The sequence below is a fragment of the Pangasianodon hypophthalmus genome, chromosome 20 (genome assembly GCF_027358585.1).
Source record: "Pangasianodon hypophthalmus isolate fPanHyp1 chromosome 20, fPanHyp1.pri, whole genome shotgun sequence".
NCBI classification, from domain to species: Eukaryota; Metazoa; Chordata; class Actinopteri; order Siluriformes; family Pangasiidae; genus Pangasianodon; species Pangasianodon hypophthalmus.
The window spans coordinates 1,980,023-1,997,522 of NC_069729.1; the positions used below are offsets into that span (position 1 = coordinate 1,980,023).

The 17,500-nt window shown below is 38.5% G+C and overlaps 1 protein-coding gene across 1 annotated transcript in view; it reads right to left on the bottom strand.

Annotated features, from left to right (window-relative positions):
* Nucleotides 1–15,780: 15,780 nt before the first annotated feature.
* Nucleotides 15,781–17,500, bottom strand: part of traip (TRAF-interacting protein) — a 7,835-nt gene continuing 6,115 nt past the window's right edge. The window contains exon 16 of the mRNA XM_034314041.2: nucleotides 15,781–16,792. Within this exon, the coding sequence (XP_034169932.2) occupies nucleotides 16,676–16,792 (117 nt within the window). The 3' untranslated portion in view covers nucleotides 15,781–16,675. The remainder of the gene's footprint in view (nucleotides 16,793–17,500) is intronic.

Consider the following 17,500-nt stretch of genomic DNA (forward strand, 5'->3'; position numbering starts at 1 on the left):
ACATCTGTTGTACTCAAAAAAAAAAAAGAAAAGAAAAGAAAAGAAAGTATTGGCACCCTCTACCCTGTCCACCCATCAAAAGAGAGACCCTCTAAACAGATATTATTTGTATGATGTTTATTCTCAGTACAGAAACAACACTGATATTTGTGTGCGTGTGTGTGTGTGTGTGTGTGTGTGTGTGTGCTGGTATGAGTAGATGAGCTACAGCAGTGATGGTGAAGGCTAGAGGATGAAATAAAGTTGAAATTAATCTCTAATTGTGTGTGTGTGTGTGTGTGTGTGTGTGTAAAATAAAGTGCAGTAACATGTTAACACGTCAGTTCAGTCTGTTTTCCAGCTCCCTGTTCCTCCAGCTCGTTAACACACCTGTGTCTAATTACCTTTAATCTACTTAAGCAGTGTGTGTGAATGCACTCGCTTTGCAGCATGCTGCTGTTACGCTGTGTGAAATTTCCAAACCTTCAGATGATTTACTTTAACATTTCTAGATCTTTGATGGTCTTGAGTTTTTTTTTATTCATTGACTGGGATCAGTTTAGCAATTTATGAATATTAAAGATAACGATATTAAAGCCAGCAACACTTTAGAGATCAAGCTTAGGGAAAGCCGTAGGCTGGATAGCACTTCTGCAAGATCTGTCCATTAAAATCTGGCCTGCTAGAGTTTAAAGTAATTATGACACCAAAATATCAAAACCTACCCTGTTGCCTTGTTACCAGAATAACCCAATAATGAAATCCGACTAAACCAAACACTTTCCCAACAACTTCACATCCTCCAAATTACTGCCTTTTTTAAGTATTCTGTATTTCATGAAGCGACCTTGGGTTTGTGAGAGATGTGTTCTGTTTCAGGAAATTTCTTTACTTTATTTAAAAGCTATGTGTTGATGAAACTTTAAGGCCATGTGTATATTGCTTCAGTAACCAATCAACAAACAAAGAAAAATCAACTGAACTTACAAACGTAATTTCATAAACAAAAATGGAACTCCAGGGATGGACAAAGTGCGATCTTTACCATTAGCTAGAATCTGACTTGCCGTCTAGCCAGTTACGTTAGCTACTGGAATCAATGCTCGTCGAACCTGCCATTAGCAAAGGGAAAATCTGCACAGCTAAAGGTAGTAAATTAGCCAAACTTAGCGAGTCCATGCCTTCTGAGGCGGCAAAGGAGACGCCTCCTTTTTTTATGAGTCTTTCTTTACTCCAATGTACTGAAACATTTTACAGCGGTAGGGCCAGAGGCGCTCATCCTCCTCAAGTTCAACACTGCAGGCCGGTGGAGTGGATGGATTCAAATGTAAATCGTCCGTAAATCTTAATTGTCACATTTAGTTTTGTTTTAATTTTTTGTTATATCAATAAAATAATTAGAATTCAATTTAGTTTTATAATGATGCAGCATTTATGTCTGGCTCTGCTTCAGGATGTGGAGCAGATGTTTATATTGTTTCCCCTCCATCTGTAGTGAGGCTCAGGTACAACTCCATTACACACACACACACACACACACACACACACACAGAGCCACGTAACTAAATACAGGGCCAGCCAGAGCTCCATATGGGCCTTAAATCTCCTTATAATACCTGCAGCACTCAGTGTGTGTGTGTGCGTGTGTGTGTGTGCTTTCTCTTTGAAAGAAAAAGTGCATTAATAATGTGGTTAGAATTGAAAAATAAATCTGCTCAGTAATATTACAGTTCAAAAATCTCATGTTAAGAGTGAATGAATGAATGTTTTAAGAAAACGAACGTGGAATTTTGTGTCATTAAATCGTTTAATCGTTTTTCTTACACACGAGATTAAAACACTGTCTCAGTGCTGGTATTAAACATTACGCAAACCGTGTGATGATGTCATAACCCTGCTCTCTGAGCTTTAATTCACCAAACAACCCTGATCCAGATCATCAGCGCACTGGAGACTTCGGCTCTGTCCCAAATCTCACTCTATGCACTTCCCTGGATAGAAAAAAAGAACATGATTATATTATAATTATATCACTACAAGTTTTATTGCACTTAAAGTCTGCTAGTTTGCTAGTTAAAACTAAAAGTTCATTCATTTAAGATTCCTGCTGCTGGAGACTTAAAGTTACAACCTCAAAATTATTATTTAAATCTCTCAAAAAATATCCTAGAAAAATATCTTTTCTCTAGGAAAATTTATCTAAAGGTTCTCTTTATTATATTTTATGACATAAAACAAATATGTGGTTAATAAACATATTTCTAGACATTTGGAGTAATTTGAAGTGCTGTGTATTGGTGGATAATTGTCTTATTTCAGCAGAATTGCCTCAGTATTTATTCAAGATAGTTTTGCTTGCTGAGATCATTTTTGGCGGTGAAATCTGTAACCTGGAATCCTTTACTTATTTTATTTTAAGTATTTATTTTTGTGTGACCTCCATTTTGATCATGATGGAAAACTAATGTATGAACGACAGTTGTGAAATGAATCTATTTATAGTTTTTTTTTAAATATATTTGTGAAGTTGTGTCATATTTTGTTTAATTTGAAGACTATGTATATATATATATATATAATATCAAATGTGTGTTCATTAGAAGATCGTTTACATCGTTTGGTTGAAAATTGTTTCTTTTTTTTTCCTCCTGTGTGTATAGAGAAATCTTTGTTTCTTTGTTTCATGACAAAAGACCAACAAAAGCAGATAAAATAAAATAAAGATTATTTATTCCGATTGTTTCTTCGACAGATGATGGTGTTGGATGTAAAGTTATCTTGAACAGGGATGAGTGACTGTGATTATGATGTGATTTGAACACAGCCCCTGACCGAGCGTTGCAGATTTCCCTGATGGTGATTAATGATGGCTGGTTTATTGGTTATAGCAGCTACTGATCTCGTAATCTCTTTCTCTCTCATGTTCCCTCCTGCTGTTCTGCATCCCGCTGAGCCTCTCAGCCTGTAATTAATCCCAGACCAACATCAGGCCCAGGGGCTGCCACCAGGTCAGAGGTCAGAGGTCACAGAGCAGGGTGGCACCCTGAGGGTTGTGGAGGTGAGAGCTGAATGAAACACATGCACTCGGGTTTCTGAGTCAGCGGCAAGTCTCGGCTCCACAGAGCGCTGATCCGCTCGGTTCTGTTCCTCAGACAGCGTCAGAGTCCTGAGACTCGTCCTACTCCAACACACTCTGATACACTCTGTTAAACACTCCAATACACTCCAACACACTCTGATACACTCTCATAGACACTCCGTTACACACTCCAATACACTCCAACACACTCTGATACACTCTCATAAACACTCCATTAAACACTCCAACAAACACTCTGATAAACAGTCTGATACACTCCGATAAACACTCCAATAAACACTCCAATACACTCTAACACACACTGATGAACACTCCAACACACTCTGAAACACTCTTAAACACCAGCACACATGCCAACACACTCTGAACCACATTCGGACACACTCTGATATACTCTGAAACACTTCAGTATATTCTCTGACACATTCTGGCACACTCTGATATACTCTGTCACACTCTAGCACACTTCTACACACTCCGACACTCTCAGACCTACTCTGACACACACCAACACACTCTGAAACACTCTCCAATACACACTCTTCCCTCGCTGTATCTCTGACCTTCATCTCACCTGGTTTAATAATCACACTTTGATGCGGTCAAGTGCGAGAAGCATTACAGGCTCAAAACAGACGGTGAGGCAGGAAGACATCTGGGGTCCATATGGTGGTCGGTGCCATGGCGATGGTGGTGATGATGATGGTGATGATGATGATGTTGAGTTATCATGGGGAAAGAAGACAATGAATGATGATGTGCTCTTCATCTTTTCCTAATTTAGTTTTAAAAAAAAACCCTGAAATCAGCCACTGAGGTGCTCGACATCATTTTCTGGCTTATTATTATGCCACGAAATAAAAATTGTACTGGAACATTCCAATGTATATACCAATGTCCTCTGATAAGAAGCCATGAAATTAATTTGCGTTACTTTTATATAACACCTTCATGTGTTTTGGTTCTTTTAGTTTTTAATGCAAAAACTGTCTTCTTCATGAGAACCAGTGAATTGTTTCCACAAGATTACATTTGTCAAGTATTCCTGTCATTATGAAGATAAAAACCTTTATGTATGTGTACACACACACACACACACACATGTGGATTAACTCTGCCAGCACTAGTATTTGGTGCACAGTGGGATTGTGGGTAACAAACAGCCGACTTCCTACTGCAGGGCCGTTCATTTGTTTGGCTCATTATCTGTGTGTCTGAAGCCAAATAAAGCCAAAGGGACTTGAGTGAACTTCAGATGACTTTATACACACACACACACACACACACACACACAGACCAGAGTTTGGTCTGTGATTTTCCTCTTTGGAAGTTAGATTGAGGTGTGTGTGTGGCAGTGATTTTTGCTCTCTTTACAAGAAAAATATTATTTTGTTACTGGAACATTTTACTGGCTCAGTGAGTTCAAAATGTTTTTGTCAACAAACTGCTGATTTCTTCTGGTAAATGAAACGATTTAAAGAAAAAGTTCAGCTAATTTTTAAGAAACTTTAACTACATTACACTCATAGCTTGAGTGCAAAATTAAAGAAATAAAAAAATGCTAGATTATTTGGACAAACAAAAAATTACAGCAATAACTGTGCCAATGGAAGGCCCTCACAAAGATAGAAAAATGTGTGTGTGTGTGTGTGTGTGTGTGTGTGTGTGTCCAGCACAGTGCACAATAAAACATACACAGTAAGAGAGAGACAGGGGGTCTGGATCTTATTCTCATTCTCTTTCTCTCTCACACACACACACAATCTGCGGCCCTGTATCCGGTGTGTGTGATGGGTGCCAGGCCTATGAACTTCACACACACACTGCAGGATTTATTCGTGTTTCTGTAGACGCGCCTCTGTCTTGGAGCAAGAGGAGGTCAGGTAGAGAGGAAATTATCGTCCTTGCACTCTCTCTCTCTCTCTCTCTCTCTCTTTGTCTGTCTGTATAGAGATGGGCTGAGACTCCCTTTTTCACTCCTTTGGCGAAAAATAGAGAAACTGGGCAAAAGGCCAGAACAACAACACACACACACACACACACACACACAGTGTTCCATCACTTCTTTGCTTGGTAATTCTGATTGCACATTCATACATAATTTCTGTGTCTTTGCCAAATTAGATTCACTTATTTGATTTAAATATTCACATATCTGATTTACATAAATATTCGATTCACATGTTCAGATATTCAGTTAAGATACTTGATATTGGATTCATACATTTAATTTGCATATTTGATTCAGATATTACATTCACTTCGTCAATTCATTTATGTGATTTACACATCTGATAAACATATTTGATTATGTGAATCATTCATTCACTTTCAATAATCACTTTATCCTGTTCAGGGTTGAAACGAATCCGGGGCCTATCCCGGGAATACTGGCTTGGAGTCGGGAATTTGATTCACACATTTATGTTGTTTTATGTTGGATTATTAATCCCACTATCCGGCATCACCCAGAAGAGGACAGGCTCCAATTTGAGGTTTCTTAATGGAGTTTTCCCTCATCACTGTCTCCTCTGGCTTCTTCATCCAAATCTACACCCGGATTTCTGTAAAGCTGCTTTGTGACGAAGTCTATTGTTAAACCTGCTGGACAATTAAAACTTTAATTGAACTGAACCTGTTTGAGTCACACATGTGCAGTATTTGAATGGGTTGTGCATTATTACTACTTTCTCTCCATCTCTATAACTGCTTATTCTTATATGTATTTTAATATTTTAATACGTACTGTCCACACGAGCGGTACAGCAATGCTCCTCATATAAGAGGTTCTGCAGAGAGGAGCAGGAGATGATCCTCAAATCCAAGCTTGTAGCTTCAAACAAAGATTTAAGTCTCTAAGCACTTCCAAATCACTTGAGGATGCTTTTCTGAGTGTTACATCTCTTATTTGAACTTTAAGATTGCTATTAGCTGAGACTGTCCTTATTACAGTGTACACCTCAGAAATAAAACTGTGTATGTAACATCTTTTTCTAAAGCATTAAAGCATTGATCAGGAAGTAGTGAGTGAGTTTTAGCACAATATAATTCTCCACATAAGCTAAAGCAAAAGGAGTAGACGAATAAGGAGAGAGCGAGGTGGAGCTGGAGGTGTTGGTTGTTTAGACAAGCTGAGACAAACACACTGAAACTCTGACGCATCGGACCTTTCCACACTTGTCTGCTCTTTTCCTGCTGGTGGCACGCGAGTGCCTGCACACACACACACACACACACACACACACACACACAGCATAGATAAAAAAATACCTAAAAATGAATGAGATGATGGACATGTAGGTCCTGTGATGAGGAGACCTGCATGCCAGGTGTGCACAGGTAAACACACACACACACACACACACATGCTCAATTTTCTATCTTTGCAAGGACCTTTCATTGATATACTGATTCCTGTAGGTCATTAATGCAGTGCCTAACCCAAATCCTAACCTAACAGAAGGAAATCTTTTGGATCTTTTCATTTTAAAGCTGTACAAACACTGTATTTTTGTGAGGACCGGGTGATCATGAGGACATTTTACCATTTTTGGTCCTCACATAGGACACACACATGCACATTCAGGTCAGAGAAATGTGAAGTGAGAAAAGGAGAGAGAGAAAAATCTTGACTCCTTAATAACCATTAAAATCCATTAAGCCATTAAAGTCTGCCTCAGTTCCTCGGGCCACAGATTTCAATGTTTCAGGAGAAACACAAGCTCAGGAATGAGTTAAAAAAAAAAAAACGCAAAAACAAGCAAGAACAAGTTTCTAATAAACTCCAGGGAAGGGTTTCGTAAAAGACGGCTTTTATCACAGTATCACGGGGAAGGTTTGAGCACTGGAAGGTTTACTGTTGCTAAAAGATGTGCACGTTTGTGTGTGGATCAGTTTAGGGGCTAACGTTCTGAAGATACACTTTAATGCTAGCTAAAGATAATGTGACTGTGGTTTGGCTAGTTAGCCACACTAGCTGTCTGAGGCCTAGCCCTCAGCAACATGGCTATATTTGAAAAAGCATGCTTTGGTATCTTTTTTGCCTTTCCATTCACACTAAATCTCCGCTTAGCAGTAAAGCATGGTGGTGGTGGCGTCACATTGAACATTTCCTTTGGCCTCTTGGCTGCTTCTTCCAGGACCGGTGTATTTAGATTGAGGTCATGTGACACTTAAATTGCACACAAGTCAACTCTATTCAACAAATTGCATGACTTTGCTAATTTCACAGCAGTGGGAGTGAAGACTTCCCAGTGACGTCTGTTTCAGTTCCAGGTTGTAAGACAACAAAATGTGGAAAAGTTCCAGGGGGGTGAATATTTATTTAAAGCAGTGTATAGTTCAAACAGCAAATTTTACAGGGATCACAGACGATAAAATGTAAAATATAAATGTAAACATCAGTGACGAGGAAACATCACTGTGTGATAAAGGAGATGTCAAAGCAGTGTGTCCTCGAGTTGTAAAAATGGGCGTGTCTTTAAGCCCATATATGGACATACTGTATATGGAACGAGAAGTTGTGGATTTTCCATGGCTAAATCGGAAACATTCTGCTAGGCATGAGCTGCACTAGCTAGAGTACACAGTGTCATTACAGTGCCTCGCATAAGTATTCACCTCCTTGACATTTTCCACATTTCTGCGCGGGTTCTTGACAAAATTTGAGATCACCACACTGCAGGATCTTTAGCTATGAGGTCACCCTTTAGACGTGTGTGTGTGTGTGTGTGTGAAGTTGCAGCTTGTTTTTGTATATCTGTTTAAAGAAACTTGACTCCTCTGACCCCTCAGTCAGTCCTCCACACCATTTACCTTAGCAGGTAGATGAAGCTCCGCCCACTCTGGTACTTTGTACTCATCTCTTCCCTCACTCTTTGTCTCAGTAAATGGGAGGGGAAGCGAAAGCAGGACAATAGAGCCGTCAGTCAAAGCCCTGTTGCTGGTGTGTGTGTGTAGGTGTGTGTGTGTGTGTAGGTGTATAGGGCTTTAATAGAAGGACTGGTGTGTCATGTGATTTTTCAGAACGGATGACTGTGCATTTTTACTAAATTAAACTACATAAATATCTTAATGTTAATTATACCACAGCGCTGTTGAATTCTGGATTGTGATTGGTCAGAAGGTGCTGATTAGTTTTCTATTACAGCAGCTCTGACAGTAGTGCAGCTGTAAATCCCAGGTTTATATTAATGCACTCGTTCTAATACATTATCGTTTCTATAGCAACAGCTCATTCACAGGGACTCGTACAGAGGACGCTCCACATTACGGTGAAGTTTTCTGTGTGTTGACGTTTATTAACAGTAACATTTATGGAAGGAGTCTCCAGTGTCAGCACTTGGTAACAGTCAGAGGTGCTATAATGTTTGCAAAAGTTTCACAACATTAAATGTAACTCTAAATGGATAAAGCATGACATGCTGTTGTTTAATAAATAAAAAAGTAATCATTTGTAAATTGCTGTGGTGTAAGAAGTGGTGAAGTAACTCTGCTTCATCATACCACTCCGTCTTTGATTATTTTCCTATAACAGCACAACATGGAGTGTTTTAATCCCTATATGTTATATATAAATATTAAAGTATTACAGTATATTTAACATTTGATAGTGATGGCTTTGGAGTTTTATACAGTCATACAGTCAAGAGAACGTAGAGAGCATGTTGGTTGTGTGTGTGTGTGTGTGTGTGTGTGAGAGAGAGAGAGATGAGAGATGAGGGTCAGTGGTCTCTACCTGTGCATCAGCTCCCCATTAGTGACCTGCTGAGTGACTCTTTGTAAGCAAGCAGCTTCATGAAGCAGGTATAATGGCTGCGCTGTTCCCCTGTACACCTCCATTACTCTGTGTGTGTGTGTGTGTGTGTGTGTGTGTGTGTGTGTGTGTGTGTGTGTGTGTCTACGCAGCAGTCAAGGACCCGATAGGGGTTTTATTTTGGGGATATAGAAAAGACAGCATCAGGAAATAAAGGAAGGAGAGGCCTCTTGCTGAGTGGAGCTGAATTTGTGTGTGTGTGTGTGTGTGTTTGAATGGTACACAAGATCCTGTAAACACACAACAAATCCTTTATTAGAGATATGAGTGTGTGTGTGTGTGTGTGTGTGTGTGTGTGTTAGAGACATGCACTAGAGATTATCTAGATATTGTATCATTAGATATAACTAGATATGCACTAGATTTCAGCAGTTGCTTATTTCATTAAAATCTAAAATGCAAAAAATTAAATAAAATAAAAACTTTAACATTAGTCCATAAGTTTTTTTTAAAGAAATATTAGTGTGAGATATTGTTTGTCTGTTATCTTCATTTTTTTTTTTTAATTTCCTGTTACACCACTCAGTCTCACTCACATTTGATTTGAAAATATTTCAAATATTATTTTTAATGTAAAAAAACAAAAAACAAATGTATGTTGGCAGAAAATGTTGCTTACTTCAAAAAGTTTCTGTGTTTGTGGATAGAATACACTTCAAGTTTGAATAAATGAGTAAAATGTTAAGGAATAGTCTAAATAATGTTAGAATTGCTTTATCACAATCTCACAATGAGAAGTATGAGATCAATCTGCTGATACTTGAAGTTTTTACTCATCGGGATCGAACTGGGTTTTTTTTTTTTTTTTTGCAGTGTTGACTTTGTGTGTAAAATTCTGTTTAGATTTGAAATCCACATATTTATTACATGACAGAAGTCTGTCACATGAGCCACCTGAACTTTGACATTTCCCTCTGTGTTGATCTCCATTAGCCGTTTAAATCTGAGTGTAAATTTAAACTACAGGACGGAGAGAGAGATCAGACGGTGTGTTTTTACACATCAGGCCTTAACGCTGACCTTTACTTAAATCCAGAGCTGAGTGGAATTAACAGAGTTGATGTTTGTTTCGTGACGGTTGAAGGTTTTGTTGGATCTGATGACTGGAGAGCAACAAGTCACATGAGTCACAGAGCCTCGGGCTGACGTTCAGGTGCTGACGGTTTCACTGAGCTGATCTCTGATCAGATTTGTAAGGGTTTTTTCTTTGCTAAAATTAGTTTTTAGATCTCCGAACTGTGTTTGACATGACCTTTACAAACTCACACACACACACACACACACTTCCTGCCTGTCAGCCCTGAACAGAAACGTGTAGAGATGAGACGTGACAGGGGTCGAAATCACCATCAAACATCAAACACGTGAGTGTGTTTTACAAACCCGTCTTCTGACCTGCTGAAGTGTTGAAACCCTGAAGCAGAAAAGCAGAATAAAGTGCTGAGCTGTGCTGCTGTTCCGCGATCAGAGAGGTTACATGTGGGTTATAAACGTATACATTACACTGTATAATATATATCCATTTCATCTTCTCAATCCTCAGCTTCATTTCTCCGGCACGATTTATACACAGAGATAAAAGTGGTTTACATAAACAGAAGTGATAATAAACTCAAATAATAATAATAATAATAATAATACATTGAGAACAATGAAGAAAATAATTACATTTTGAATTAAATGCTTATTTCTTAATTACTAATACGTAATCATAAAAAAGAAATAATACAGGAACAAATATTTATTTTGATTAATTTATTACTTTGTGATAAAATAATGATGAATTCAGATCAAATAAAAATTAAGACAAAAAGAAAATGAAAACAAATAATAACATTCTAAACTTTAAATAATTTTCTTTAAATAATAATAAAAGAAAAGCAATCACTATAAAAATAATTTTCATATTAATTACTGTAAATAAAATGACATGCAGCAGAAATGACATGCACCTCCTAAGAGCTCAAGAACTCCTTAAAGGTTCTTCAGGTAAACTGTTTTCCTATCAGAAAGGATTTCAGTAGAACCCTAAGAACCCCTAAAGAACCCTAGGAGAACCCTTGTCTTGTTTCTGACAGTGCGTGGACAATAGCGAGTAGCATTAGCCTAAGCTAGCCAGCTAATGTTAGTGATGTTAATGTTAGTGATAACTCTAATGTTAATGATTACGATGTTACTGGTCAATGTTATAGATTTAACCAAGTTCTGATCTAAAGCCAATGCTGCTCTAAACCCATTTAAAAGTAGAGAAGTGGACCTTTACAGTCTGAGCGGCCATGTTGATTTGAAATCACAGAGAAGGAAATGGTAGCTGAGACGATTACCCCAAGAGGCATTTTCTGTGGATTTTACTGGCTGTAGGCGAGGAGTTACAAATTACAACTTCACCTCAAACTCAGCAGTAGCTCTTGGTTCTCTTGGTTCTTCACTTTGTAACAGGGAAACACTGCTTTTCTGAGAGTGTAGAAACAAGAAAATGTTTTAATCCAGAGTCAGAATGAAGTCATTTCTTGGTTCTAGTGTAAACAAAAAGAGTCATAAATGCTTTAGTGAAAACACGAAGGACGTTCAGCAAACAGAGAAGTGTTTAGTGGAGAGAGAGAGAGAGAGAGAGAGAGAGAGAGGGAGGGAGAGGGTGTTTTTTTTTTTTTGCTAAGATGCTGCGCAAACCCTGAAATTGGCTCTGCGCCTGGTTGAGCTAGCAAAGAGCTGAATCAGAGCCAATAAGACTCGCAAACACAAGTCTAAAGCGAGCAGCTGCTCTGCAGAAATGCACTGCATGTAGGCCAAACCCCACACACACACACACACACACACACTCTCTGAACCCTCACAAAGCATTTTGGCGTTTTGGCTGCAGATTTTAAAGTCAGATTATCATTCAGCGCGTGCTCCTTCCTGTTTGGATGTGCCTGAGCGTAACACATTTCACTCTCCTCTCTTGTTAAAAATAAAACTGGAGGCAGGAAGTGAGCATCTGAGCGGCCTGGAAACGACCTTGAGGGGATGGAGATAAATCAGGAGATGGGGAGGTTCTCTGAAAGAGAGCACAAGTGAAGCTCGGGTGTTTTGCTGATCGAGCAAAAGTGTTGTTTTTTTTAAACTCAGAGCTTTTATCCATTTGAAGTGTTTTTTTTTTTTTTGCTGTGCATGCTGTCTTTTCTGGTTTAACAGAAACAAAGACACACTTCAGCCTTAAACAGAGCTTTAAGGAAGGAATTTCTGTCAACTGAGAATCAGAGGAAAAAACACACAAACACACTTTTGGATATTCGCATATACTTACTAAACATTTTAAAACATTTATCCTATTGAAATTATATATTAAAAGGGTATTAATAAACTTTAAATAAATTCCCAATGCATAAATTATTTACACACACACACACACACACACACACACAAATTCTAATTAAATTACTGGTGTCTTTTTTCTAACAAAAATACTTCATCACTCTAAAATGACCTAAAAATACTAAAATCTGACCACCTCATTGCACACACACACACACACACAAACACACACACCCCTATTTCATACAAGTCTTTAAATAGAGAATTTTTTTTTGCTCTGTAGTTTGTTTTGTAATTAATTTCTTGGTCTTTGGTTGCTAGGCTTAGCAATGAGTTCCCGCTAGTCCTTTTTTTTTTTTTTTTTGTGGGAGAAAAAACACGGCGTAGCAGTGTGTATTCAACACCAGATAAAAAAGTGATACACACTAAAACACTGACTCCTTTCTCCTTGTCTCTGTAGCAATTCTACATTTTAAAGATCTAAAGGTTTGTTACGTAGCACATTGCTGTCAGTTTTGTATAGATAACAGAATTGTTTTGTGTTCGGTCCAGTTGCGTTTACTGTGTGAGCAAAACGCATGTAATATCTGTCTGAACCTGAGCTGTAAGCACCTCACCCTGCCCTCCAGAAGCTTCTTCAGAAATCTGATTCATGCTGATTCACTGCTCGTCTGTGTTACTGGATGAAGGTACAAACAGCATCAGCATCCACTGCCACCTCCATCCTCACTGGCCTCATTGAAAGACCAGGACGTCAGGCTCCATTGTTCCCACTGACATGATTTCCGGTGCCCCATTCTTGGGTCTAATGAAAGCCCTGCATCGTCCTCCTCTCCTCCTCCTCCTCCTCTTCCTCTGCACGGTTCACATGGTCTCCTGGCTCCATCCCAACACGCTGCCATTTCCCCACGGCCTGAGAGTAAACACTCGCTGATCTGCTTTTTACACAGAGCAGAGCCACGGACCAGCAACCAGAGCCAGATGTGAGAGCAGGAAGTGGCATTAGCTCCGCTCCCGGCCTGTTTTACTCTCCCAAGTGCTGGGATCATTTTTTTCCATTTATACTTACATTTAATGTTCTGTGAAATAAGTTAGTTCCTGTTCTCGCTTACGTTATAGCCACTAGGAAGAGTCATTCCCTCTCTCTTTTTCTCTCTCTCTCTCTCTCTCTCTCTCTCTCAAGTTACTAAAACAAAAAAAAGTACTACTGTCCGAGCTGCTGTTGTAGACAATCAATCAACCCCTTCTGACCAATCAGAATGGAGACTTTAACAGCGCTGTTGTATAAAGCCAGAAATATTTGTCTGTAATGTAATGTATTTTTTTTCTGTAATGTCTCTATGAAAGAAAAGAAACACTCTCTTTTCTCTCTAAGAGCTTCCTGAATGAGATGGACACTCCAAACATAATTAATGATGATGTGTGTGCAGGACAGATGTGAACACAGCCATTATGGAACCTCATTCATGGCTAGAGATGTGTGTGTGTGTGTGTGTGTGTCACAGATGATGACTGGAAATTAGAAAAGTAATAGGATTTTGGATACAATACTGTACACTGAAGCAGCTTTACAGAGGGAGAATAATGCAGTGTGAAGCTCATTAACACATTTATCAGGAGTCTCAGAGTGAGCAGTGTTAATTTAGGGGCCGAATTTGTTTTAACCATGTACCATGAAAGAAAAGACAATAATCCAGATCAGCTTTTATTTTGATCTATGTGAGCAGTCTCGTCTGTAAACGTGGTGTCATTTTTGCTATTTTATTATCGTTGTTGTTTTGTTTTAAAAATCCACATTTTGTTTAAAGAGTAATCGATTCCCTTTATGTGTGTATCAGCAGCAAATCACACTCCGATGTCCTCATGATATCATTTTGGAAATATTAATTTACAGCAGTAAGGCTGTGCACAGATCAGGCCGGTCAGAAATGAAAGATGTTTGGTTTTTATTGTAAGTGGCAGCCCACAAGGAGGCAACACAACAATCCCAGGCAACCAGATACTACAGATAAAAACACATCTCTAAATCCTGGAGCTTAATAAAACATTTTGGGTGTTTGTATCTTAAGGATATGCAGCTGTTTATTCTTTATATATTTAATTAATTGTATATATTTAATTAATTTTTTTTTCTGTATAACAAATTGAAAACTCAAATGAATTGTTTTTGTTTTTAATGAATTATAGCCTATAATGCGACATCAAATTAAGGAGATCCACATTTAAACATTTATTTGAAGTAACATATATATATATAATCTGTTTAATCTGCACGATATTCTTGAGAAATCCGACTCAGATCATTTGGTTCAGCTCACCAGTATGAGTCGACTCTTATTGACTCAGCTCCTAAACGACTCCCTGGCTTTTTTATGAACAGTGATTGTTCTTCTTTGAGTACTAATGACTGAAATTGTTTCATAAAATCTTACTCTACCTTCTAACAAATAAAATAACATTATTTTGCATTGTGTTTAGATTTATTTCGTTTTTTTTTTACTGATAAATGATCGTCTCGTGCACATAGCTGAGTCAAACACACGAGTCGACTCACGAATCATTCAAAACGATGAGCTCAGATAAAAAGAGGTTTTCCTGAATGGATGAATGAATGAGTGATGGCATTGCCTACATTTACAAAGAATGAAAGAAAGAAAGAAAAAAAAGATTATATGCTTCATATATGCCAGGTTCACCTGAAAGAGCTGACTCAAAGAGTCGACTCACTACTGCGCATGATGTAAACAGGGGAAATCCCAATGAGTTAGAGATTTACCCGCAGGTTTACTAAACCTGGTGATGTGCATGGATACATCTAGTCATGTGTGAGCTGATTTCCTGAGGTTTCGTGTTGCTGGGCTTTTTTCTGATTCCTCACTAAGTGGAGGAGGAATGCTGGAAATAATTCTGGAAATGTGAAATGATAAAGTGATGATGCATCTCCATGTGCGTCTTCCAGCAGGCTCTTACACACAGGAAGCTGTGAATCACCTCTCTGGTATGTCCAAAATCCCACTCAGTAACTCCACAGGCTCTCAGCGCCCTCTGCTGGTCACTACTGTGAGGTGCAAGTAGCCGCCTGGCGAGGGGAAACAGCGAGGACAGGGGGCCAAGCACCGAGAAGAGGTTTAACCCATCACTAAGTACTTACACTGTGACACCAGTGTACAATTACATACTGCAGCGCTTCTGACACTTCTGCAAAAAAAAGTCAATTCCACTGTCAAGTCCAAAAAAGCCAAGATCCATGTAAGCAAGATCGACTCAAGATCAAAACTGAAAGCGATCAAAACCTTTTCAAGGCCAAGGCTTTCCTTCCAAGGAGCAAACACATATGCAATTGCACCGAAACATTGTGTGTTCGTTGCAGACGATGTAGTTTCTCACCCTGCCGTTGGTAAATAAGATCTTTTTGGCAGCCAACGTCAAAACCTGTTCTAAAATAATTAGTTAAACTTGAAACAAATACGCTAGTTCTGTCAACTGGCTGGCTTTATTCGTGCACTGTACTAGTGATTCGGCTATATTTTCTAAAAGAAGGAATTACTTCTTGTTAAACTTTGTGCATGTGAAAAGAAAAGACAAACACGAATATTATTATTATATTTTTTTTTTTACAAACTCTCACTTGAGACCAGACCTGAGACAAAGCCAAAGTACAAACGCCAGTAATTTCAAGGCAAGTCAATATAGAAAACATCTCGAGCCAGGACTCGAGTCCTGAAGCCCTACTGTTCATCAGTGGAAAGAGCACCGTACCAGCAGGAGCTGATATTGTTGATGTGCTGGTTCGTTCTCAGTGATAATGTTATGGTCGTTTGAGGTGTTGTGGACTGGAGCAGGTACAATAGTGTGGACTCGGGAGATATTTTTGCTTCCAAATCTTCCTTGGAATAAGTGGTGCTTTTTCACTGATTTTTCTGCATTTAGCAACAATGCTAACAATGGGGGAGCGAGTTGCAATGTAAAAAGGCAGAAGTAATAATAATGAGATGACGCACAAACCACAACAATAACACAAGACCTGCACACCTTTATGATCCCTGGCCCCCTGCCAAAACATGAAACCTGTTAAAACAGAGCGCAGAAAACAAGTAAACTATAGTTTATTAAGTCTCACTCTGTAACTGGAATAACTGGGACACAAAAATATACAAGAGTACACACATTCAACAGAGACCAAAAATGCACAAATAAAAGAACTGACAGCAAATCTACACAATTATAAAAAAATAAATAGGAACTGTTTGTGTGTTTAAAAAAAAAAACTCCAATCAACAGTGGAGTTAGATTAATGTTGGATCCCGGACAAAATAAAAAAATAAAAAAAGAATTCTATCACAAGCCAGTCCATACGAACGGACACGAGCCTGAACAGCAGCTTGTTCTCGTCTTTCAGCTTCCTGGTCCTGATAAAGTTCAGACGAGACGTCAGACGAAGAGTCCCGCCTCTCTCTCGGTTGGCCAGAGCGCTGAAAGGTCAGAGGTCACTCCAGGAATCCGTCCAGCGTGGTGAGGTTGGGGGTCAGTTTGCTGGGCGCTGGCCTCGAGACTTTCTTCCGCTTGGCCTTCATGACGAGCGGCCGGATCTCAGCCAGCGGAGACTGATGCACTCGGGTCAAGAAAAGCATCGCTAACATCGTTAAATACAATTAAACAAAAAAAAAAAAACTTCAGAAATGAAACAGTGATGAGTGGCAGCATAACTGTGGCTTCTTTTCCTCCATCACTTTCATTTTTCTTTCCTTATTCAAATTTATTCCCTTTTTCCTTTCATTTCCAACTTCATTACCTTTAATTCTTTTCTCTTATACTCTTCTGTTATTCCTTTACCATTCTGTTTTTCTTTCCTTTTCTTCTTTCTTGTTCTAATTCTTTATTTTTATCACTTTGTTTTACTGCTTTTTATCCTTTTATTTCTTTCATTTTCTACTTTACTCTTATTTCCATGTTTCTCTTTCCATCTTTATTTTTCATCTTCTCCTCTCATTGTTTTATTTTCTTTCATTTTCCATTCTTTTTTTTTTTACTCTTCTACTTTTTTGATTATATTCTGTCTGTTTTTCTATTTCCTTTTTTCAGTTTTATTCTTTCTCTCTTTTATTTATTTATTTTTGCTTCTCTCACCCCTTATTTAATCTTTCACTTCCTTTTCTTTTAGTTTCCATTTCACTCTTCGTCTTCTCTCTTTTCTCCCGTTTCCTTTTTTTATTTCTTTGTACTTTCTTTCCTTGTTTTGAATGTATTTATTCCTGTAACTCACTCACGCTCCTCAGGTTTAATATTCTTCATATTCTCCAGTAACTTTTGTG